This window comes from Cervus elaphus, chromosome 10 (assembly GCF_910594005.1).
Source record: "Cervus elaphus chromosome 10, mCerEla1.1, whole genome shotgun sequence".
In the NCBI taxonomy this organism is placed as follows: Eukaryota; Metazoa; Chordata; class Mammalia; order Artiodactyla; family Cervidae; genus Cervus; species Cervus elaphus.
In genome coordinates this window covers 50425648-50451199 of record NC_057824.1, presented here as the reverse complement: position 1 = coordinate 50451199, position 25552 = coordinate 50425648, and the positions used below count along the sequence as shown (strand labels likewise).

The following is a 25552-nucleotide window of genomic DNA, read 5'->3' as shown; positions in this document are numbered from 1 at the left end:
TATAACTAGAGAAATCATTAGGCACTGTGGGCTGTGTGTGGTAGGAGATGCCTTCTAATGGGCAATTCCTGCTGGAGTCTGCAAACAGTGATGTGTCTGTAACATTTGTATCATATGGCATTATGTCTTACACTCCTTTCAAGATTTGAGTGCATGAAGGAGCCAGTGTTAAATCTGTTGATTAAAAAGATGTACAACATAAGAGTTGTGAGTTAAGTTTTATTTGGGGCAAAATGCTGATTGCAGCCGGGGAGATAGCACCTCAGATAGCTCTGAGAGACTGCTCCAAAGAAGTGGGGGTAGGTCAATATATAAGATTTTGGTGAAGGGTGTGCGTGTGCGTGTGTGTGAGTTGCTCAGTTGTGTCCGACTCTTTGCGACCCCACAGATTGGGGTCCCACAGGCTCCTCCGTCCATGGGATTTTCCAGGCAAGAAGACTGGAGTGAGTTGCCATTCCCTTCTCCAGGGGGATTTCAATGCAATGAAGCACTCATTTTATAAAAGGGTTTCTGCTAGTCAGGAGGAGCTGATCTCATCATTGAAAGGATTTAGTGCTTTTCTAGCTATGAGGAGATGCAAGGATTGGGATCATGAAATCAGTTCCTAAAAATATCTGTCTAAAGACCTGTTATACCAGTAGAGTGCTTCACTTTGCACCCTGAATTCCCTTCAGGGAACGTTGAAGGTCAGCAACTGCAGCAGCACTGGCAGATGGCAAATGGCCTTGCTGTTCAGTCACTGGCAAATGCTCTTGACAAGTGCCAATTTGTAGTTGACAAATCCAAGAATGGTTTCAAATAGATGGTGCTCTGTACAAATCAAAGGGAAAATATTTATTTTAGAATTATTTTGCTGCCTCATCCCATTCACTTCAAGAAAATGATTACCCTCTTATGTTTGTATTTCATCCATGTTTATAAATTTTACAACTCTGGGCGTAATTACAGGTTTTTCGTTTCAGCAGTTTCTCATGTTACAATACTCCGCTCACTCTTCCTTCATTTTTCTTTCCTGGGTGTGGTTAGCCTCCAGGCTCTGGTTTGAACAGGCCAGGGTTTGAATCCTGCCTCTAGTTCGCTCACTAACTACCACTTCTGGCACGTAGGATAGTAAAAATACCACCTTCGTGGGATTGTGAAGGTTAATGGTATATCAGTTTCAGTGCTCCACAATTGGTAGCTGTCGATTTTTAGTTTACCAGGAGAATCCTTGATCATGAACAACTCATTGCCTTAACCTTTTCTCCTGCTTCAGCATATGAGATGTGCCTCTGCAAACCAGTACTCCAGGTGCAGTAGGCGTTTGGATCTTGACCCTGTATCTAAGGCTTTTCTTCCTCTTTCACCCGTTTCCTCCTCTTCATGTGCTCCAGGCAAAACAGGGAGGCTGGGTTGAAGCCACAACGGGCTGGTCGGAGGGAGTACATAACAGGTTCTAGGCCCGCAGGGTCATCGTGGCCTGTGATCTGAAAGAAGGGGTGTGGAGATGGGTGGAGCAGAGCGGAGGAGGGTGCACACGGGAATGAGAAAGAAGAAACAACTAATTTAGGTCCTAAGTCCACTTAGGCAATGAGCGTCAAAGAGAGATATCTCTTCCATCCTTCTTCAATCTCTCCTCGGGAATGAGGACAAACGCCTTTGGAAGCCCCCACACGACTCCTCTGAGCCCAACCCCGCAGGGGGCCCTTAGGGAACTCGAGATCGAGATTAGACCTCCGAGCTGCCTAGATGGCCCCGGAAGTGCGCCTCGAGGAACCCGCGTTTCCGGTCTCCCCGGAGGCCGTGGTGGCGGACGCTGCTGTTCTCGGCCAGCTGAGGGCGTGAGTGTCCGGACTGGGCCCGGCCGGCTGTCCGCGGGGCGGCGGAAGAGGGTCGGGCGGGGGGGAACCCCAGTGGGACCAGGGTGGGGCGTGCTGCCGGCCGGGCGCTCCCCGCGGCGGGGCCCAGCCTGCCTGCTGGGAGGACAGGGCTCCTCCGACCGACCCCCGGCGGGGAGCCTCTTGGGAAGCGGCACCTACTGTTTCCCCTACATCTGTCCCCTCTCGCTCTCTGTCCTGAAGTGGCTGCCTCCCCCCTGTGTCGGGTTCTGAAGACTTTTTAGAGAAGACCTTGGCCTTGGAGCGGCACTCCAGCCCATGGAGAAGACGCCCGAGCAGATGTCCCTGGATTCCCCGTGTCCATCCCCCGAGCAGGAGCCTCGAAAGACCACGGGTGAGGAGCTGACCTAGCTGCTTTCTTTTTCTAAAGTTTGTCCTTTCCATTGAGGGCCTCAGATCAAATGGACATGCTTAACCGTGCACTTAGAATTATCCTGGTGCGAGACACTGATTTTTTTTTTTTTACCTAAAGCTCTGTTACATGTAAATGAAGCCTATCACATGTAAATGAAGTAAATATTTCTTCTCTTACTGTGGAGCAGACCTGCAGCAGCACTGTCCATGGCCCTAAGTCTTTCGGATCTGTCATTCCAGCACCTGTTAACTTGCTTGGCCTTTGAGAGGCTAAGTGAACTGTTGTGTAGATAAGTGAATGAACCCAGCCAAGTGTGTCCTGAAATCCCGAGTACCAGGAAAAGCCTGGGCTTCTCTTGGCAAGCTGTCTTTCATCATTAGGAAAGATAACATTTTCCACCCAGGATATAAACTTCAAGAGAGTGCCCTGACTGTGAAGTACAGTAGACAGGCCAGCCACCCGCTGATGGAAAATGAGATTAAACTGTAGCCACCCGCTGATGGAAAATGAGATTAAACTGTAGACATTAGCATTTAAATTTCAATCTGCCATCCCCCCCATTATCTGGGGGTGTGTGTGTGTGTGTGTGTGTGTGTCTGTCTGTCTGTCTGTCTGGGTGTGTGTGTGTGTGTGTAGCTCGTGCATGTGCGTGCTGTCATGTTTGACTCTTTGTGACCTCATGGATTAGCCTGCCAGGCTCCTGTCCATGGAATTTTCCAGGTAAGAGTAATGGAATGGGTTGCCATTTCTTTCTCCAGGGGATCTTCCTGACCCAGGGATCAAACCCAGGTTTCTTGTGTCTCTTGCATTGGCAGGCAGGTTCTTTACACCTGGGAAGCTGTATCTGGTATATGCTTGGCCTTTTAAAAAAAAGTGGATTTGGATTATTTAATTGAGGGACAAGGGCTTAGATAATCCACAGCATGGATTTTGAGAAGTTTATGTTTGGGAGACTTTATTTTACATGTTTAGCCTCTGATTCTGTTTTAGGCTAATTTTTAACTCAAGTATTTATTGAATTGTTATTATAAGGTACTGAGACTAAGTTCGAAGAAAACCTAACCCCTGCCACCAGCTTAGAGTTGAGTTGAAATAGTTATCTATGAGAGATTATGGGATAACAAACAGTGTGGAAGTTCACAAGAGGAGAGCTTTGTCAACTGAATATTGGCCCTGGAGGCCTTAGAAAGTCATATGTTTGGCCTTGAAAGAATTTAGAGTAAGGAAAGAATCAGGTTTTAGGTCAGAAGGGATATGCTTTTACCATAGGCTCCTCACTGGTCATCTTTCTAAGGTCAAGTGCCTTATTTACCTTCCTAAAATACTCACTTATTTATGTTAGTTTACAGTGCCTACTGTATACAGTCTATTCTCTATAACCTGGCATTCGGGTCCTGGCATTCAGGGTCCTCTGCAGCGTGATCTGAACCCAGCTTTAAACGTTGTCTCCGTGTTTCCCCATACAGGCTCAGCCAGATTGGTGTGTCTGCACAAGGAGAAGCCAAAAACACTCTGCTTCACCCGCTATTGTGCCTTTGTGTCCTTTTTCTGCATCACTGTTGCCTACATCCTCTACCTCCCCAAACCACACACATCCCAGCGTCCCATGCATGACACCTTAGTGCAGGGCAGACGCCTCCCTCAAGCTCCGGAAACAGACTGGTGGCTGCCAGGAAGGAAACACACACATGCTAGAGATGTTTACATGGAAGCCTTGGTGGTTGATGCAGCAGTAGAGGTGTAATCACCTTAGTTCCCTTTGCTCTCATACCTCTTAAAAAAACCCTGCACCACTTGCTGTTATCTTTGTAATTGCCATTCACTTAGCTCAGGGCATTGCTTTTACTCCATTGAAACTGATTATATCCAGGTTGCCAGTAGCTTAACAAATGAATCCATTGGACACTTTTTTTTCCTTCAGCCCAAATTTTTTTTTGACCCCTTAGTATTTTTATTGACATGATTGCTCTTCTTTGAAACTCTTGTTCTTTGGTTTAGGAAGCACCATTTTCTCCTGATTCTATCTCTTGCCTTCTCAGGGTCTTTCGCACTCCTGTTTGTCCACCTGTTTCTTTTTTTGTTTTTGGTCACACCATGCAGGTTGTGGGCTCTTAGTTCCCCGACCAGGGATTGAACCTGGCCCCTCGGCAGTGAAACCACCTGTAGCAGGTGGAGGTAGAAAGTTGAATGGAGAAGGAACTGTGTGGGGAGATAAATGTTCAGGGAACAGTTCGGAATAATTGGAGCACAGAGTAGACTGATGGAGGATGACTGTAAAGGCAGAGTGGTGTAAGATCGTGGAAGATGGACACCAGGCCAAAGAGTTTAGATTTTGTTTGGCAGAAATTGAAGCACATAAACTTTGCTTAACAGGAGGCTAGCAGAGGAGTGTTGCAGATCAAGGAAGAGATTCTGGTCTGTTTAGTGTGAGAGGTGATTAGAATCTGACTTGAGCATATTCGCAGTAATAACAGGAAGGCAGGGGCAAAAACTGAAGCAGTACGTCATAGGTAGAAGCAACAGTATTTGTTTACTGAGTGAATGTGGAGTAGAGAAGAGAGTCGCTGGTCACTGTCGCCTCCTCCCTTTTTTTTTTTTTTTTTTTTAATTTTGAAAAATGTTAAAGCTACAGGAGAGTTGAAGAATATTATACCAAGTACTCACACACCAAAAGTGTATGTGTTAGTTTGGGACAATCGATCTCGAGACTGGTATGACAGCTGCCACTTGGAAATCTTGTTTTTAATTATTGGAGATGCTGTAGCTGGTTGACTAATACCGCCCATTTCACCGCCCATCTCAGCAGATGGTAACACCATCCCTCCAGCTACTCAATCCAGAGGGAAACCCCTGTTTCTTTCATACCTGTATCCATCAGTCAGGAATCCCATCCATGTGGCTGTCAGCATTTCTCTCCAGAGTCCAAGTACTTCTTAACACCTCCTCTGCCGCCAACTTGGTTCATGTCACCACCGCCTCTCACCTGGACTGTTGCCACAGCCTGGTTGGTCGTCCTGTCTCTACACTTGCCTCCCCACAGTCTCTCCTCAGCATGGCAGCCAGCATGATCCTGTTGAAGTGTCAGATCTTGTCCTCTGGTCAGAACCCTTCAGTGGCTTCCCATCTCTCTCAGTGAAAAACCTCTTTTCAAACCTGTGGCCACAGTGGCCTGTGTTCTCCGATCCTCTTTTATGTCTCTGACCTCATTTCTCATTCCTCTCTCTCTTGCTCATTCTGTTCCAGTCACACTTGCCTCCATGAATACCCGGTGCCTTTGCAGTTGCTGTTTCTTCTATTTGTAATCCTCTTTCTCAGAAATCCTTATCTCCTTCAAGTCCTTGCTTAAATGCCGTTTTCTTAGTCTTCCTTTGATCATGGTATTTAAAATTGCATCCCCTTTGCCCACTCTCCCAGGCACTCTAATCCTTGTTCCTTGCTTTTTTGCTTTTATAGCATCTTTATAGTCTTTTAATGGTATGTAATTTGCGTAGTTTGTTGTCCATCTCCCTTAGTAAAATGGAAGAGGATTTTTTTGTTTTGCTTATTGACAGAACTCAGAGTCTGAAACTGTACCTGGCATGTTGTTGGTGTTCAATAAAATGTTCTGAGTGACTGTTACATGACTTGAGGAATATTTCAAGGATCACCTTCAGCTTCATGGAGGAGGTGATGTTGATCAGGGCCTGAAAGCAGTGAGGTTGACATTCTCAACCATGTTGGGCAGTGGGCCAAGAAAAAGGCACCTTGTCTAGAACGTCACAGCCATCACATGTTGTGACGAGAGTGGTTCAACAGATAGTAAAGAGGCTTCGTGTGGGAGAAGATCAGAATGAGGCTGGAAAAACAGGCAGAGGCCAGATCAGGAAGATGGAGAAGAAATCTAAGTCTCTCTTTGCTCCCTCGGAGCTTGCAGTCTAACAGGTAAGTAAACACATGTGCAAGGGGACGTACAAACAGTAAACCAGCAATCCATTCCCAACTGTTAGAATAACTGTTATCAAAAAGACAAGAAATAACAAATGTTGATGAGGATGTGGCAAAAAGGGAACCCTCCTGTACTGTTGGTGGGAATGTAAATTGGTGTAGCCATTATGGAAAATGTTATGGAGGTTTCTCATAAAATTAAATATAGAACTACCATATGATCCAGTGATTCTACTTCTGGGTATTTATTCTGAGGAAATGAAATCATTACCATAAAAAGATATCTGCACCCCCAAGTTCATTGCAGCATTATTTACAGTAGCCAAGACATGGAACAACCTAAGTGTCCAACAGGGGACAAATGGATGAAAACGTATTCTTTCTTTATACACAGTGGAACATTATCCAGCCATAAGAAAGATGAAAATAATGCCCTTGTAACAGCGTGGATGGGCCTGGAGGGCATTATGCTAAGTGAAATAAGTCAGAGAAGGACAAACACTGCATTACCTCACTTGTGTATGGAATCTGAAAACTCCAAACTCATGCATACAGAGAACACATTGGTGTTGCCGAAAGTGGGGTGTGGGGAGTGGGAGAACTTGATGAAGGGCATCAAAAGTACAAACTTACAGCTATGAGGTAAGTAAGTCCCAGGAAGCTAAGGTACAACATGGTGACTACAGTTAGCAATATTATATTGTATATTTTTGAGAGTTGCTTATAGAGTAGATCTTAAAAGTTCCCATCACACACACACAAAATTAAAACCAATATCCCAATGGAATGTATAGAAGAGGACATATCTGGAGGTGGAGAACAAACATAAATATGGTTCTCTGATATCAGATAATTATTAAAGACAATGACCATTCCCTCCTAAAATCTGGGCTCCATGTGTTTTATGTCAACAGGATCATGCTGGCTGCCATGCTGATGGAAATGATACAACATTGGATATTCCTCAGCACCCCCTTCTTCCAGAAAGATTACTCTAAGCAGAGGGCCTTCTTTCTGTAACATAACTGCACTACAGTCAGTCATATTTAATAAGTAAAACTTAGGAGGAGAAACATATAGTAAACAGATGTTTTTCCATTGTCTCCCTTAGATAGAATTAGGCTGCAGAGTTGGTTTTTGTTGGGTCTCTTAGATATGAAAGAGATATGGAATAGAGCTGAAATAGATATGGAAATATTTCTTGCTACCTCCTGCTTTATATTTTAAGCATTTCCTCCTATTCTCCCCCTCTCTTTGTCAAATCCTCTCAGTCGGCATCATTTCTTAAAAGGTTCCTCTAAGGTCTGAGTGTGTCACATTTGTGAGTGAGCATGTGAGCATCTGTATGTGGAGAGAGACAGCAGGAGTGAGGAAGGTGCTGGCATCTGGTTATGGGAAGTATCTCCTGTTACCATGGTGACAACCCACGTGGCCAGGGTACCATGTGGACAGAACCTTTGTGTGAAGTTCTCTTTGATTTATCTGCTCGGTCCCTGCCTCTCTCCATTCAGAACCCCCAGCATCACCCTTCCTGTGTTCTGAGAAAAATCTCACTTTACTCAAACTCTGTTTTCTTATTCTGCTAATTCCAGTGTACTCGTCTGATGAGGTACTTCATATAAATCCTCACTTTAGTTTACTCACCACTTTCTCCAAATCTGCTCAGCCTGTGTCCGTTTTTCCCCCTGTATTTCAAGGCCATTTTTCATACTTTTTTGAACCAAATACCCTGGAATACTTTAATCATCCAGTTTCCCACCGGGAGTTTTTACTGTTACATATACCTTTTTTGTATTTTCTGTCAGATGGTGAGACCTGGACTGAGGATCAATTAATTATAAAGCAGAAAACTCTTGAAGTAGGGACACGACCACATGAAGGAGATGAATGTGAACAAAACAAACATGAGGGACCCTATGAATATGGACGAAACTTCAGTAATATGTCAGACTTCATCCAGCAGTCATATGTTCTTATTGAAGAGAAATCTCAAATGTGCAACGTTTGTGGGAAATTATTCAGGCGGAATGCATACCTTACTCAGCATAAGAAAATCCACATGCAAGAGAAGGCTTACAAGTGTCATGAATGTGGAAAAGCCTTTGGCCATAGTTCAAATCTGTCTCAGCATCAAAGAATTCATACCGAGGAGAAACCCTATGAATGTGATGAGTGTGGGAGGGCCTTCCGGCGCAGCTCACACCTCATCCAGCATCAGGTCACCCACACGGGAGAGATGTCTTACGTGTGTAACGAGTGCGGAAAAGCCTTCGGCCGGAGCTCAAGTCTCCTCCGACATCAAAGAATCCACTCTAGGGAGAAACCCTATGAATGTCCCGAATGTGGGAAGGCCTTCAGCCAGAGCTCACATCTAACAGAACACCAGCGAGTTCACACCAAAGAGAGACCCTACGAGTGCAGTGACTGTGGGAAAGCTTACAGTCGGAACTCACACCTTGTTGAACATCAGAGGGTCCATACAGGAGAGACTCCTTATGGCTGTAATGAGTGTGGGAAATCTTTCAGTAGGAGTTCACTCTTTTTCAAACATCACAGGATTCACACTGGAGAAAGACCCTATGAGTGCAGTGAATGTGGGAAGGCCTTTAGTTGCAACTCCTACCTCATTCAGCACCAGAAGACTCACGGTGGAGTAAAATCTTCTAAACATAAAGAATGTGGGAAAACCTTCAAGCACAATTCATACCTTATTCATCACCTGGGAACCCATACAAGAGAGAAACCATAAATGAAGTGAATGCGGTAAAGCCTTTTGTCGGAGTTCAGCTCCGACATCAGAGAACTTGCACTGGGGAGAAAACCTTTGTCTGTAGTGAAGGTGGACCGTCTTCAGTCATAGTTCACCTCTTACTAAGACCTGAGAAGCCACAGAGTAGACAAATCTCTCATGCATTCAGTGCATGAGAACCTTTGGACAGAGTTCCCGCCTTACTCATCATTGGCCAGTTCACATTGGGGGAATGGTGGGTATGGGAGAGCCTTGCTGTGTGTCAGAAGGGGGTGCGAAAGGGGTAGAGTAACACCATGGAGGGGTGACTGAAGTGGAACCTTTAGTTTGCACTACTTTTTATTTGATCTTGAGGATCCACATCAGAGGGAGATTCTGTGGTTTGTTTTTAAAATCTCTACAGTCATCCTCTGAAAATGGGATGAGTTAGGTCCACTCCAGGGAAGAACAAATCAGGGGAATTCAGACTCATGGATCAGGAAAGCAGCAGGATGACCCTTGACCCCAATAGTTTCCTTCTATCTCACCTGTCCTGTTGGTTGTCACTGTACATGGAAGTGGCTCTTGGGTTTTCTGGGGCCACCATTTTTGCTCCTCAGTATCCTGCAGACTACTGAATCTCTTTTTGTTTTATAAGTCATAGAAGCTTTAAATAAATGGGCCAGTTTTCTAAACCAAATAATTTCTCAGTATCACATGTCATGGGCTTTGCTATGTGCAGAATCCAGGAGACTGAACTGCATGTGTCAGACTTCCCCTTCTGTTTTTCAGTCTGTCTGGGCTCTAGGGGAGATTCTTGGGACAGTTATAGGGCAGAAGAGAGGCAGCAGTGATTTTGTAGCTCACATGTGATGTTGTTGCTGATCTGTTGACTCACCTCACTGGGGCCGGACCTGAAACTAGTCTGCCTTCCCCTGGATTATTCTTTGCCTTTATTGAGTCAGGGGTGTGAGTGTGTGTGTCTGTGTGTGTCTCATCATGGTTTTCCTTCTCTGATTGAATTCTAGTCATACACATGCTTTGCTCTCATACCTTTAAGTTTTTTTTTTCACCAGTTGCTGTTATCTTTGTAACTGCCATTCAGTTAGCACAGGGCACTGCTTCTGCTCCATCGAAACTGATTATATCCAGGTTGCCAGTGGCTTAGCTAATGAATCCATTGGCCACTTTTCTTCAGCCTTGGGTTTTTTGACCCAGGCTCGATGGAAGGAGTGGTAGGAGGGACCTTTGCACTGGGAGTGGAACCAGCTGTTGGGTGGGGGCCCTATGAGCCTGCTTATTGATAGGTTCTGGTCGTGTTATATGCAGTAAAACTTCGGTTTGGGTAACTTGGGTTTTCCCTTTAGAGCCTGGGACCAGGGAAACACAGAACCCAGGGGAGTCAGAACTCTGAAGTTTCTAGCTCCAGCTCATGGGCTCTCCACCGACCCTTCCAGCCGACAGTTCCCTCCTCCCTTGTCCGTCTCTCTACTCTGGACCTGGGAAAGCACGAAAATGCTTCCTGAGGACACGATACTTACATACACTTCCTAAATTTCTGATACTTATGTACACTTTCTCAATTTCTGATCCTGGGAGGGGCTGGCTTGGCAGCCCCTTGAATACAGCCTTGGGCCCCCCCATAGAGGCATTTCCTATGCTCTGGTTGAAGAGGTAAGAAGAGTCTTTGGGCAAAGGGAGATAGGAGGAGGAGGAAGACAAATTTCCACAGTGGCACCCAGAAGTGACTGCTTTCATCCCCACAAAAGCCCATCACAGCCCTCAGCTTGAAATCAACAAGACCCTTCTCATCCCAGCTCTGCCCACCGACTTCTCCAGCCCTCTGTGGCCACCCCTTCTGCCAGTCATTCTGAAATTCAGGGACACAGTATTTTTCAAATGTAGGTAAAGAGCCACTCAGGCAGGGGTGGGGCCATAAAATTAATTTATTGTAATGAGTTGCGACCAGCAAAGGGTTAAAAAAAAAAAGTAGGCAGAATTAGAATTGACTAGAAAACATCCATCATAAAGGTAAGTCAGACTTTTGTCCTCTTTGTGCACAATGGTGCATATGTACAAAGTACAACGTACAGTAGTTCTCGCTGGAGAGCAGGTAAAAATCTTTGCACATTGCAATCCCTGTTTGGGCATAAGATTCTGTCCAGAAGGGCCTCCTTGGCACGTCTTCCCTTGGACTGAATTGTTCTCACTCTGCATTTCCCACAGCGTGCTCTACTACTTTGTGCACTGGTCACACTTTTAGAAAATGATTTATCAGTTGCCTGTTGGTGCTAGCTGCAAGCTTGGTGAGGGCAGGGACTGTGTGCGCCTCCCCTGACATCTGTCATTAGAGAAGGCACTTATGTTGAGTGGCTGAACGATAAACCCAGGTCCAGGTTCTGGCTGTGTGTGTTCTCAGACAAGGTCTCTTTGTTTTTTCTGACTTTTTATCTGATTTACATACAGGAAACTTGAAAGAGTAGACTAATGAACACCCTGTATATCCTCCACTTAGATAAACAGGATTACCATTTTTCCATATTTGCTTTCTATTTATGTGTTTTTTCCTCCCCTGGATCATTTGAAAGTAAGTTTCACCCTGAGTATTGGGTTGGCCACAAAGTTCGTTCAGATCTGAACAAACTTTTGGCCAACCCAATACTATGGCATGCTTTTCCTAAGAGTCAGATCATTCTTGTACATAATCACAAGACTATTAACATACCTAAGAAAAAGAATTAAATTCCATAATACCATCTAAAATGCAGTCTGTATTTAGATTTTCCTTGGTTGTCCCAAGAATGTGTTTTATAGCTAGATTATTTCAAATCAGAAAAAAAAAAATCAATAGTCACATTACATTTGGCTTTATCTCTCTTTAGATTCTTTTAATCTTTTTTTTTTTTTTTAAATGACTGACTTTTGGAGAAGTCAAGAACAGTTATCTTTTATAACTTTACATGAAATTGATTTCCTTGTTTTCCTGAGGTGGCGTTAGCTTCCTCCTTACCCCCCTGTATTTTCTCTCAACTGGAACGAGGTCTAGAGGCCTGATGATCCACTTCTGGCAAGAGCACCTCGCAGGCGATGCCTCCTTCATACTGCTGTCACCTCAAGAGGCACATGACATGAGATTATTCTACCCCAACTAATACTGTTTGTTTACTGGCTTAAGGGAGTAACTGCCAGATCTCTTCTGTATAAAGATATGTGTTTCCTTTGCAATTAGTAATTTGTAAGGAGAATAAGCTTCAGCACCATGTGAAGAATCTATTCCTCCACAGCCTAATGTTTTTAGTAGTCCATGATTTTTTAGCAACCATTCATGTGATAGCTTGGACATGTTCTTAACCGGGGGCTCAGTTTTCCATCTGTCGCCTGGGCATAATCATACCAGTGATTTGGATTTGCTGTATAATGACATTTAAAAGTGTGACAGGGTACGTATGAAGATGCTGTTACAGTCTGCCATAATTTCTCCCTTCTTCTGAGAACACCATTCCTCTTCCTTTTTAGAACGTTCTTTCGCTACTCCAGATAAGTGGTCTGATATGATCTCTAGTGGCCTTGGCCTGCAACTGCTTGGAGCGAGGCTTGGGTTCCCAGCCAGATTGCAGTAGCACCATATCCTAGCCACTAGACCAGTGGTCGGTGACAAGGGCCCTGACCCTTTGGCTTTGCAGAAAAGAATTCCCACAAAGACAGAAAATAGTGAAACAGTATTAAAGAGGGGAAAAAAATACAGTACATGTTGATAGACTCAGGGAGAGAGAGAGAGAGTCAATGAGTGGCCCCCTTGTGGCAGTTGGAATTACTTTTATGGGGCATTTCTTCCGGTTTTCCTTTAGCCAATCATTTTGATTTGCGTGGTCCATATTTGGTACATCTCAGGATCCTCCCGTGTGTGCACACGCATCTCTTAGCCAAGATGGATTTTACTGAAAAGGCATATGGATAGGGAACATCCCTTGTATCACTTCCCTTTGGCCTCCAAGGAACCTTTTCTGTGCATGTGTGGTCAGGGAGGTCTTCTGACTTCAAGAAAAGAAATGTGTCGTCTGGGCAGGGCCCAGCCTCCTCCCTTACATATCCTGCTATTCTTGTCCTGGAGTTTCGGTACATTAGGAATGAATCTCTAAATTGCTTTACCCTGGGGGTCCCATCTGCCTCCTTCCTCAAAACCTTCAACTTCTTAGATTATCCTACCTGCTTGGCCTCTGTGGGGCACAGCTGACGCATCTTCTTCAGCCAGAGTGGAATGAGCTTGTGACCAGAGCTGAGTCAGTCAGAATCCCTGGGGAACTGGGAACCAAGTAGGGGTGGGAATAGGGTGAAGAAAACATTCTTTTTCCTGAGGGTGACTAAAAGTGAGGCTGTGAGTCTGGAAGTTGACTATTTCCCCTGCCACCTGGAGAAGAACAGCCTCTGGGGTGGAGGGATCAAAAGCCATCTCTGAGAGCAGGGCAGAGAGATCTCCCTGGCCTGGCTCCAGGCCTTCCCAACTGTACTCTGCCTTGCCCCAGCTAAGCCAAGAAAGACCTGGCTTGCCTGAGGCCTTACAAACTGGGGTCTGAACCTTAGGACAGATAGAATACTGATTATACAATGAGTCCCTCACATGATGTATGTTAGACGCTTCAGTCATGCCTGACTGCGACCCCATGGACTGTAGCCCGCCAGGCTCGTCTGTCCATGGGGTTCCCCAGACAAGAATACTGGAGTGCCATTTCCTTCTCCAGGGGATCTTCCCCACCCAGGGATCAAACCTGGGTCTCCCACTTTGCAGGCGGATTCTTTACCATATGAACCACCAGGGAAGCTCTGTTTCACATGATAGATAATCACCTCTCACATGTTAGGTGATTCAATAAATTAATGGTTCATCAGCTCTCATCCTTTCCTGTTGTCTTTAAATATGTGCCTGCTAGTGGAGAGGTGTGTGGAGGTGCCAGACACGATCCTGGTTCTTAAACATCTTAATGAGTTACAAATGCCTTTCCTTGGTGAGCTTAGTCTCAAAGCACGGGGAGCTGGTGACTTATCCAGCTCCAAGTGTGGCCCCTCTTGTCACACAAACCAGCCCCCCGGCTCAACCACCAGGGCTAGGAGCTAGAATGCCTCTTCTTGGAAGTGCCTGTTTAAAACCAGCCCGCCTTGGGAGAGGGGTAGACAGCCTTTTTAGTGGAGGGCAGAGGACTGTGCGGGCCAGGGCGGGGTGGGGGTTTAGGGGGTGTGCCTGAGTGCATGCGCAGGGCAAGGGAGGGGAAAAGACTGGGAATGGGGGGGATGGGGGGGTGAGCGCGAGGTCCGCAGTGCGTCTCCCAGCCCCTCCCAGCCAGCCCGCTGAAGAAGTCACTATGATCATGCCCTTTTCACAGATGAGGAAACTGATGCCCAGGAAGAAGAAGTAACTTCCCCAAGGGCACCCTGCTGGTGATGGCAGAGCTGGCATTCGAATCCGGTGAACTTCAGGGTGCACCCACCCCCACCCCATTCTGCGTATCGGTGAGCAAAGCCTGGACCGCAACCGCCTGGGAGGCCAGGTTCCCGCAGCCGTGGGGCCCCGAGGGCTTCGGCTCGGTGGGCTCTGTGGGGAGACCAAGCATCCTCTCGCTGGCCTGAGGGGCGTGGGCAGCAAAGGAGGGTCTTGCTGGCTGTGCCAGCAGCGAGGCGGGTGTAGGGACTGGAGACCGGTGGGGAGGGGCGAGTGGAGGTGGAGCCTCTGGTTGGGAGGGGAAGGGCGTGGAGGAGGCCCCCCAAGCCAAATATTACCCTTCTGTTGGGAGCCGTGGGGCTGGATCTGGGGCCCAATGGCCAGGTCAGGACCCATCTATGGGTCTGGATAATGTCACTGGGGCTTGGGGGCCACTAAGGACCGAGGAGGGTCGTCCGTGGGAAGGAACCCCTCACCCAGCCTAAGTCACTTTCAGCCCAAGTGACCTCAAATTACTGGCTGGTGGGACAAGTGGGGAGTGAGGCTCTCGGGGGCCCAGACAGTTCCCTTCCCGGTTCCAGCCTGGGATACACTTACCTGGGCTGCGCAGCACCTGGGCCGGTGACAGGGCTGCATTGGGGCTGGGTACCGGGGCTGGGTGCTGGCGCGCAGGGAGACAGTCTCTGCCCACAGGGAGACAGACTCTGCCCGCGGGAACCAGGCCTGGCGGGGCACGCAGCTCTTCCAGTCATTGGCCCTTTTCAAAATAATTGAAACGTCAGTGAGAGTAGAGGATAGTAAGTTCGTTTTGTTTTGAGTTCTTGGCAAAGTAAAAAGTTGGCAACCCTCTATTCCCGCCCCCCTTCTGTCTCCCTCTCCTGTACTTTTGGGAATCCCAAACCCAACTGCCGGCCAGTGGTGACTGGTGAAGAGCTGAGGAGGTGGGGTGGCCGTTCAGGGTTGTGGTCCCTGTGTCCACTCTGACTGACTGTGGCATCCTGGACCAGTCTGTTCTCCTTTCCAGATGTTTCTTCATCAGTACAAAAGGATCTGCAAATCCCCCTTTGTAGTAACATGTCTGTGGTCCTTTGAGTCTGGCTTATACCAGTGTGTCCCAGATTGTATATGTCCCTGGTGCCCAGTTGTCCAGAGCCAGCACCGAGGGCAGCTCCATGCAGAGGCTGGCTTAGCCTTGAAGAAAGGCCTGCAGGGTCCTCCTCTGGAGAGCAGCTGGGGAGGGCCAGGGGACAGCTTGGAGTCACCGCAGGCGAGGAGGGGAAAGCACTGTACTGCTTGACAAGTTTACGTGTCTCTTCTCCCCAGTAGTTACCCAGAGCCTGCAAGTTCCTGTCTTTTTTTCATCCCTGATTCTCCCCGTTGGCCTAAGCTGGGCATGGGGCGCCCAGTAAGTACACAGTTCACTTTTATGGAGTGAATGGATAATGGCTGGTGGCTGGGAGAGTCCAGGAAGTAGAAAGGACCAAGTTGAGGTTTGCAGAAGATGTGGGATTTAAAAGGCTTAAAGGGGAAGAGACCTGCTTGCCCTCAGGAAAGAAACCCAGGCTGGAGATGCTTGGGGTGACTGTGGTGTTCCAGGCGTGGAGAGAGTCATGGCGGGTGTGGGGCAGGAGGGTGGGTGCTTTAGAGACTTTATGGGAGAAAATCTGACAAGGTGAGGACGGCTGATGAGGTGAAAGTGTGGGGGAAACAGAGGAGCCAGCACGAACTCCAGACTAGAGTGTGGGTGACGGAGCAGGTGATTGAAACAGGGGGGACACTGAGGTCAGTTTAGACAAGTTGAGGTGCAGAGGGGTGGGGGTTGGGGACAGGAAGGGACTCCGAGCATCAGTTGAAAATGTCCAGGGTGCTCCATTCCCTGCAGAGCACAGGATCAAGATGCGGCCACGACTCCTACCTGGAGAGCTTTAGAGCCAGGACTCAACTCTCTCTGGTCCACTGACTTCATCCTCTTAGAGTGAAGGAAACCAAGGCCCTGAAGTTCGGGTGGCTCATCAGTACTGCCCGGAGGGTGGAGAGATCTCAAAGGGTAGCTTTGTAGAGATGGCAGGATAAATTTTTCAGGTGGGGAGAAGAAAAACTGGGGAATGACAGAAAAAGGAGAGTGCTTTAGAAATTTCCCAAGCGCTCTGACAGCAGTCAAAGAGGAACAGTTGTTAACTCTTCTATAAGCAGTGGATTTCCTCTGCCCTCTGGCTAGTTCTTCTGTTGTGATCAGGTGATCTCAAAGCCTCAGAGATGCTCCTTGCACCCGGCTGCAGTGAGGGGTCCACATGGGGGCCTCGGAGGGGCCCCAGTGCCTGGGAACATGGGGGCTGAGAGGAAAGGGAAGTCCCTCACTTGCTGTGTGCAGCTGGGAAGCTTGGTGCTGCCAGGCACAGTCTGCTGAGGCAGCGGAAGCAAGGGCTGTTGTCTTGGGGTGTCCCCGTCTCCCTTGTCCTGTCCTTCTGACCTCCGGATGCCACCTTCCTGCACTGCCACATGGCTATGGTCATCGGGGGCCATCCGGACAGGGCCCACCCTCGCTGCTGCACCCAGGCTTCCAACGACCCTCCTCTCCTCCCCCTCCTTGGCCCTCTCCACCTCATTCCTCAGGGCTGCCAGGCTCGGCGAAGGCAGAGAGGAGGCTGACTAGGTGAATCTTTAACCAAGCACCTGGGCCCTAAGCACTGTGCTTGACACTTTGTTCGCAGCATGTTACTTGGTCCGCCCAAGAACCTCAATGGGCAAGTGTTATCTCCTCCCTTTTCCAAATGGGGAACCCAAGGTCCTGAGAGTTTTAGTGAGTTCCCCAAGGCTACCCAGCCAGCAAGTGATAAAGCTGGGACACAGTCATGGCTTCTACAGCCAAATCCAGCCAGTGCTTACCTTCCATATCACGGATGTTCCTTCTAGGAAGACATCCTTGATGATAGCTGGTGGTGATAGAGAAGTTATGAGGGATCCTTAACTGAGGGGCTCAACCTCCAAGCCTAGAGGGAGCCTAGGGCTTCAGGAGGGTCTATGAAACTCTAAAACTATTTTTAAAAGTTTCTGTGTGCATATTTTCTGCTCATTTTTCAGCAGAGGACCAGGTGGACCCCTGTCCATCTAAACCCCAGGTCCTGAGGCAAGAGGGCCAGTCCCTGAGTAAAGGCACTCCAGGCCCTGGTTTTAATACCTGCCTGGTCCTCATTCTGAAATCTCCAAGGGCAGACAGCAGCTAACAGCTGACTGGAGAGGCTCTGTGGCCAGTTGCGGGGGGTGGGGTGTGGGGGGCGGGGGCTGTTAAACAGAACTGAAAGATTAGAACTTTAGAGCTGGGAGAGGTGGAAATTTTACCAAGGTGGAAATCGAGGCTCAAAGAAGGGACCCCACACATTCAAGATCGCCCGGTGAGTTAGTGAGAGAAAATGTTTTCTGTGTTGGTTAGGCCAGCTGAAGGTCTGTAAGGTTAATCAAAGCAAAGCAAACATTTCCTGAGTCCCACGTCTGCTGACATGTCTGCGGGCATCATCTCCATCAGCTGGTGCCGCATGGGACTCCCTCACTGTTCCTCTCCCAGGTGATGCTGACGATAGAGGACAGAGACGTGAAGGGCTTCACCTGGGCCATAGCCCCTGCCTTGACTTCCCTGGGCTACCTGCTTATCCTGCTGGTCTCCATCTTCCCCTTCTGGGTGCGGCTGGTGAACGAGGAGTCCCAGGAAGTGTTCTTCAGTGGCCTGTTTGAGAACTGCTTCCATATCAAGTGCTGGAAGCCTCGACCCTTATCCAGTATGGAGGGCTGAAGGCGGGGATCGGGGAGAGGGAAGCGGGGCCAGCTTGGGGTTTGGGGGGTGACAGAGGACTGCTTGGGGCAGATAGAACAGAACTGACCACGACTGAAAGGACATTTTCTCTCAGTCTCTTGGGGTTAGACGAAAGTAGGCAGCCAGGAAGGTGTTAATGATGTGTGGTCTACCCGTGGCGGGGTCAGAACTTTGGTCCCAGGCCACGCTTCGGCACCTGAGGCTGGCGGGCCTGCGCCCTCTGGGCTGAGTGCGGGGGGCCAGCCCGCTCTCCCTCCTGCCCTCCCCTGCAGTTTACGTCATCCTCGGCCGAGTCTCCCTGCTGTCCGCCGTCGTCTTGTCTTTCCTCACCACTTTCATCATGGTGTCCTTTGCATCTCAGCTCTTTCCGAGGACGCGGAAGCACAATTTTGTGTCAGCCTTCATCAGTTTCCTCACAGGTGGGGAGCAGCAGGTGGGCCCCAGCCTTGGGGAGGGGTCCAAAGATGGGGGGTGGTCTCTGAGGTCAGGAGAGGGACTTTCTAGGGCTCCCTTCATCTGTTTCCATCTCTGTGAAGTTGCCCAGGGCACAGCCACCCCCTCCTTGGGGCTCCTCCTAACTGCACTTCCAGAGGGCACATCCCTCATCACCTTGGCTTGGTGACATCTCTCTGGGGGTCTTTCCCATCATCTCTGTCCTAGCAGCTGTCCTGGAACCTGGTACAGAGTTACAGTATAATTGAAATATAGGCTATAAACCAAATACAAATGTTTCTTGGATGAACGAATGGAAGAGACCATCTCTGCCCTCTAGAACCTTCTAACTTTAATAGGCTGACCAAGGCCCTGCCCTGGGAAGCTCCCATCAGATGGAGGAGGTGGAACGCTCACAGTGGGAAAACCAGGTTGAGTGTCACCCAAAGCATCACACCCAGGGGCCCATCTGGAGTCAGCCCAGGGCACAGGCACAGAGGGTGCCCGGGAAAGGGGTTTCTGGGAGGCGAGGCACACGGGCTTTGCAAAGAGTTAGGAAGGAGAGTGAGACAGGTGTGTGGGGTGGAGGTTGTTGGTTCTGAAAGGGGAAGGGGCCCGGGCAGGAGAAAGGAGCCTCACGCAGGTGCAGGAAGGCTGGAGCGGGGGCAGGAGGAGACCAAGGGGGCCTGCCTGTGATCCCGCAGGGGCCTGTGCCTTCCTGGCCTTGTTGCTGCACGCCCTGGAGATCCAGAGTCTGCGGATGAAGCCCAGCCCCCCGCAGTTCTCCATACAGTGGCCTTACTACGTCCTGGGCTTCAGCATCCTTCTGTTCATGGTGGCTGGTGAGTGATCTGGGGCTGGCGCCCTCTCCCCTCCCTCTGTCTGGATTCAGGAGCTGTGGGTGCTCTAGAGCTGTGCTGCGCGAAACCCTAGTCACATGTGGCTGTTGCCGCTGTTGAGTCACTCAGTCGAGTCTGACTCTTGGCGACCCCACGGACCATAGCCCACCAGGCTCCTCTGTCCATGGGATTTGCCAGACAAGGATACTGGAGCGGGTTGCCATTTCCTTTGCCAGGGGATCTTCCCCACCCAGGGATCAGACCTGGGTCTCCTGCATTGCAGGCAGGTTCTTTACCAGGGAAGCCCCCACATGTGCCTATGTCACTTTAATTAATTAACACTGAAATAAAGTTAGAAATTGAGTTCCTCGGTCACACTGGCTACACCTCACCTATTCAAAAACCACATGGTCATGTGCCTAGTGGCGTCCACATTGGACAGTGGGATGCAGTGGTTCTGCTGGACGGCACTGCTCTAGGGCCTGCCTCAACTCTGTCCTCCACCCTCACCCTCCCCATTCCCGTCTTCCTTGACTTTAGAATCAAACTTGCACGTTTCATATGCTCCCTTACACCATCCTGGTTCCTAAGGCTTTCTGTCCCTATCTTTCTAGCTTGAAACCTGTGATCTTATTCCTCACCTGAATCCCTTTTTCTTTACCTATCATCATCATCTAAGTTTTTCATCCTATCTAATTTTGTCCCTACTCCTCATCCTCTTCCCACAATATTAACCTGACCCATGATCATAACCTATTTAGATTTTATTAGGTTTTATTATACCTTGAATATATAACAAAGGATATATCTGTAGGATAAAAGTAATTATAAACTGTACACCTGTATTTACAGCATATATTTAAGAACTAGCCATCTTTTGTCAAGTCCATTGTTTAGAAGTTACACCCTTATTTTATGTACCGCTGAGAAAGAAAAGATTGATGCCAAATATAATTCTAAGGTGCTCATAGCTTGTAAGGCACATCTTTATTTCAAGATGTTAAAATGTGGGGAAAATGGGCTTGTTAAAATTAATGAAACATGTCAGAATATTAAGTATTTTTGAGGCTTTTCCCCCTAACATGTGGCTCTTCCTTCTCTCACCTTCTCTATCTTCAGGAATCAATTATTTTGAAGTTTATGCCACTTATGTTTACTACATGATTATATATCCTTAAACAATGTATTATTTAGTTTTGCATACTTTAAAACTTAATATGAGTATTATGATTCTGTATTTTTTCTTCTGGAATTTGCTATCTTTGATCGATATTATAATCTCGAGATTCCTCCATATTAATATGAGGAACTAAGCTTCATTTATTTTTACTACCTTGAGTATTTAATTGTGTAACTAAGCTTTCCAGTAGAAGGAGCATGGTATTTTTCTATGGGAGAATTTTTAAGATAATGATGCAGTTTCTTTAATGATTCTATGACTATTCAGGTATTTTATTTCTTCTTGAGTCAGTTTTGCCAAGTTATATATTTCTTTATACATTTTATCTAAGTTTTAAATTTTATTGACAAAAATATTTAAAAAATTTGTTCTGCATCTGTAGTTGTGTACTTTTTCATACCTGATTTTTCTGTTTTTTTCATTACTAAGTTTGTAAAGGGTTTATCAGTTGTTTTAGTCTTTTCAAAGAATCAGCTTTTTAGCTTTCTTGAAACAAACCTTCTTGCTTGTTTTCTACCTAATTAGTTTTTGCCTCTTATTTTGAACTTCCCTCCCCACTACTTAATTTTTTTGTGTGTTTATTTTTCTGTTCCTTTTTCAACTTCCTAAATCAGGATCTAAGCTCATGGATTATTTCTTCTTTGCTAAGTAGGCATTTAAAGCTTTAATCCCCATCTAAGAATTGCATCTTTATTTGCAGCTCTCATTTTGATATGTAATATTTTTTGTTGTTCAATTTCAAATGTTTTCTTGTTCCCCTTATTACTTCTTTCATCCGTGCATTATTTTAAAGTATACAACTTGGTGCATGAGTTGAAGCTGAGGAGTGGTATCTTTCAGCATTTCTAGAACATTTTTTATCTCCTCCCTAATATCTTTTTTCCCCCTTTTTGTCCTTTGTGGAACCCCCAGGAAGACTTCTGTTAGACCTTAATACTCTATCCTGCATGTCTGTCAGTTTCTCTTTCATATTTTCTGTCTTTGTCTTTCTGGGCTGCATTCTGAATAATGTATCTAGCTACACCTTCAGTTTTATCCATTCACTTTTTAGCTGTGTCTGATCTATTTAACCTAGCCTTTAAATTTTTATTTCAATTAATCTATGTTATAACTAGACGTTGTATTTTCCTGTAAATCTCATTTTATACTTTTTCCTTATGTTTTAAATCTCTTTTCCAAATATATTTTTATTATACATGTTAAACATACTTACTTTATATCCTGTATCTTATAAGTTTTAAAGTTGAATTATTTGCCTCTGTTTCTACAAGCTCTTGCTTGTGGTGCCTTGTTCATTGCTATGTTCTGTGGGTTTTGACTGTGAACTCATTTTCCTTGAAATTTTTTTTGGAAGATCTTTGAGGCCTGTATTTAAAGTGTTTCCTTAAAAAAGGATTTGCATTTGCTTCTGCCTGGTGCCTGGGTGCACAACAACTACCCTAGGATCCCAATCAAAATACTTAGGTACTATGAGTCTAGTTGCAGACCCACATAATAGCTAGCCTGTGCTTGTGAATTCTGAGTCCATGCAGGCAACTTTGAAGTTCCAATTTCATGTGGTTGACTCTTACTAGATCCCCTCATTGCACACAGGACCTGGGCTTTCCTTTTTATTTTCTATGTCCTGAATGGCCAACTGAATGGAAACTCAGGGTCACCTGGGTTGAATAGATGTCTCCAAGGTGAAGGCTAATTGTGTGTTTGCTTAACTCTCTAGATTCCTGAGATCATTATGGTTTTGGCTTCTGAAAATGTCTTATTACTCTGATGCCAGCTTGATGATGTATTTATAAATAGGTTTTTGAAGAAATGTTTAGAAGTTTTGTTTAGTGGGAGAGTATCTCATTGACTGTAAAGCTGGAAATAGAAGCTGTGTTTTATCTCAGCCTCAGCTGTGATGCAGCATCTCTTATCCAGTCAGGATATCTCCATTTGCTCCTTACTAGTCACTCTCCCTTCCTTCCTTCCAGCAAGATTCAAAACCTACTGAGAATTTTGAATGGGTTGGGCATGAAGAGGCCTGGACTTTGTGTTTGACCTTCCTCTTTGAAACCTGGTTTTCTTACCTATTAATGGTTAGACAATTGCTCAGATGACTTCCAGCACTGGCCACGGTTCCTTGAGTTTATCCATCTATTTATATGCTTTGTCCATCAATGTACTGTTTTGCCTTATATTTATGTAAAACTCTAAATTGGAAGGCAGGTGCAGACCAGAGGAATCAGGTCAGAGGAGGGAATTTCCAACCTCTGGGGCACTGAGCTTGATACATGTTTTCTCTCTCCTGACTCAAACTTTTGCTGTGACCCAGGTGCCATCTGCCTCATCCACGAAATAGCCTGCCCTAGATGCCATTTGTTGCCCATTTCCCAGAGTACTGAGGACACCCAAGAGATCTCGTACCTGGAAAACCTGGATAGTCTGGGAGGAGAACTGAGCTCCACACAGAAGGAGACGCTGCTGAAGGAAGAAACCATTATCTAGACCCAGTCTGTGCCCTGCCCTTCGTCAAGCAGTGCAATTGCACACGTGTCAGTGTGTGTGGCTCCTCAGTCTCCACCAGTCTCTGCTGTTTTTGATGAGGCTCTTGAGTGTCAAGTCAACCCCTCCCTTCCCCCTACTCACAGTGATTCTATCCTGTGTGTGTTTGATATTTGTTAAACGTTTTTTGAATTCTTCCTGAGCTTTCTGAGTGATTTTTTTGGACAAGTGTTTTTTAATAAAAAGAGGACTACTGTCTGTTAATCCATACCTCAGAAAACACACAAGGGAATTCCTGGCAGCCCAGTGGTTAAAACTCCACACTTCTACTGCAAGGGACACGGGTTCCATCCCTCGTCGGGGAACTAAGATCCTGAGTGCTGTTCGGTGTGGCCAAAAAACAAACAAAACACCAGCTTGCAGCCTAGAGGGCAGGAGGGGAGGGAAGAGTATCAGGAAATGACCAAGTGATACGAGGTTTTGTAAAATAAAAACTGAACAGAGTATAACCACAGCAGAAGGTGTTTGAGATAGTGATATTACAAAGGGTTCCCAGACAAAAACTGTGACTCAGTACAGGGAAATTTTCTCACGTTTGTGTTGGAGGGAAGGGCTGGGAGTGGTAATAGGTGGAAGCTTCCCTGACACTGAGCTCCCAGGTCTGGGAGTCTGAGCCTAACAAGTCTATGCCTTGGGAAAGAATAGCTAGGTTAGCCAACTCACACATGGGTACTGAGCCTCTCACTAGAGCCAGAGGGCTCCTCTAGGCACCTCTAAAGTTGCCCCTTAACAGTCTTGAGGTGCTTTCATACTGGGGAGCACTCTGCCTCCCAGCTAGGCTGGTTATAGCTCGGGAGTACACATGCCTTGGCCTTCTCAGAGGGTGCTAATGGTAAAGAATCCATCCCTGGGTGGGGACCATCCCTAGGAGGAGGAAACGGCAACCCATTCCGGTATTCTAGACTGGAGAACTCCAGGGACAGAGGAGCCTGGAGGCCTACAGTCCATGGGATCGCAAAAAGTCCGACATGACTGAGCAACTAACACTTTCACTGGCTTCCGGTTGCCTCCAGGTCATCCATCACCCTAAGTACTTAGCTCAGCTCACCTGCTCTAGTGGTCGTGAGGGTGCGGGGAAGCCACAAACCCCCACCACTCGCTGGGTTCCTCATTGTGCTTCTTATGCTGGGGCCACCTGACCTCACTTTTGCGTCCACCCAGCAAATCTGAGAAACCTGTGTGCAGGTCAGGAAGCAACAGTTAGAACTGGACATGGAACAACAGGCTGGTTCCAAATAGGAAAAGGAATATGTCAAGGCTGTATATTGTCACCATGCTTATTTAACTTACACGCAGAGTACATCATGAGAAACGCTGGGTTGGAAGAAGCACAAGCTGGAATCAAGATTGCCGGGAGAAATATCAATAACCTCAGATATGCAGATGACACCACCCTTATGGCAGAAAGTGAAGAAGAACTAAAGAACCTCTTGATGAAAGTGAAAGAGGAGAGTGAAAAGGTTGGCTTAAAGCTCAACATTCAGAAAACTAAGATCATGGTATCTGGTGCCATCACCTCATGGGAAATAGATGGGGAAACAGTGGAAACAGTGGCTGACTTTATTTTTTGGGCTCCAAAATCACTGCAGATGGTGACTGCAGCCATGAAATTAAAAGACGCTTGCTCCTTGGAAGGAAAGTTATGACCAACATAAACAGCATATTAAAAAGCAGAGACATTACTTTGCCAACAAAGGTTTGTCTAGTCAAAGCTATGGTTTTTCCAGTAGTCATGTATGGATGTGAGAGTTGGACTATAAAGAAAGCTGATCGCTGAAGAATTGATGCTTTTGAACTGTGGTGCTGGGGAAGCTCTTGACAGTCCCTTGGACTGCAAGGAGATCCAACTAGTCCATCCCAAAGGAGATCAGTCCTGGGTGTTCATTGGAAGGACTGATGTTGAAGCTAAACTCCAGTACTTTGGCCACCTGATGCGAAGAGCTGACTCATTTGAAAAGACCCTGATGCTGGGAGGGATTGGGGGCAGGAGGAGAAGGGGACGACAGAGGATGAGATGGTTGGATGGCATCACCGACTCAATGGACATGAGTTTGGGTAAACTCCGTGAGTTGGTGATGGACAGGGAGGCCTGGCGTCGCAGAGTCGGATACAACTGAGCGACTGAACTGAACTGAAGCAAATCTGAGCTCAGGTGCCGGCTCCTCCAGGAACCCTTCCCTGACTAGCCCCTACCCAACGCCTCCGCACAGTACCCAGGGTACTCTTATGCGTACCCACAATACCCGGTGCTCCCCTCCGTCACCCTCTGACCCTAAGCCTCGCACAAAGCACCGGAGGATGCAGTAAACATGTGTTGACCGACTGGGCTCTAATCTAAAGTCCCATGAGGGAGGCGCTTTATCTCGCGATGTGTCTGGAGAAGCGTCCTTCCCATAAAGGAGCGCAGATGTAAAGGCACGCAGGCGCTAAGGGC

The 25552-nt window shown here is 47.0% G+C and overlaps 1 protein-coding gene across 8 annotated transcripts; it reads left to right on the top strand.

Moving 5' to 3' along the window:
- Positions 1-456: 456 nt before the first annotated feature.
- TMEM225B (transmembrane protein 225B) lies at positions 457-23255 on the top strand. Of its 8 annotated transcripts, none has more exons than XM_043915249.1 (7): positions 1857-2211; positions 14263-14357; positions 15642-15723; positions 17881-18091; positions 18399-18545; positions 19263-19400; positions 22889-23255. In XM_043915249.1, exons 3-7 carry the CDS (start codon positions 15712-15714, stop codon positions 23059-23061), a joined length of 681 nt encoding a protein of 226 aa, XP_043771184.1. In that variant the 5' UTR covers positions 1857-2211; positions 14263-14357; positions 15642-15711; the 3' UTR covers positions 23062-23255. The 8 variants fall into 8 exon arrangements, 6 of the variants coding, with proteins under 6 accessions (XP_043771184.1, XP_043771181.1, XP_043771180.1 ...); XM_043915246.1 differs by lacking the exon at positions 15642-15723 and adding an exon at positions 7962-9140 and having other exon boundaries at positions 14263-14389; XM_043915245.1 differs by lacking the exon at positions 15642-15723 and having other exon boundaries at positions 14263-14389.
- The last annotated feature ends 2297 nt before the right edge of the window (positions 23256-25552 follow it).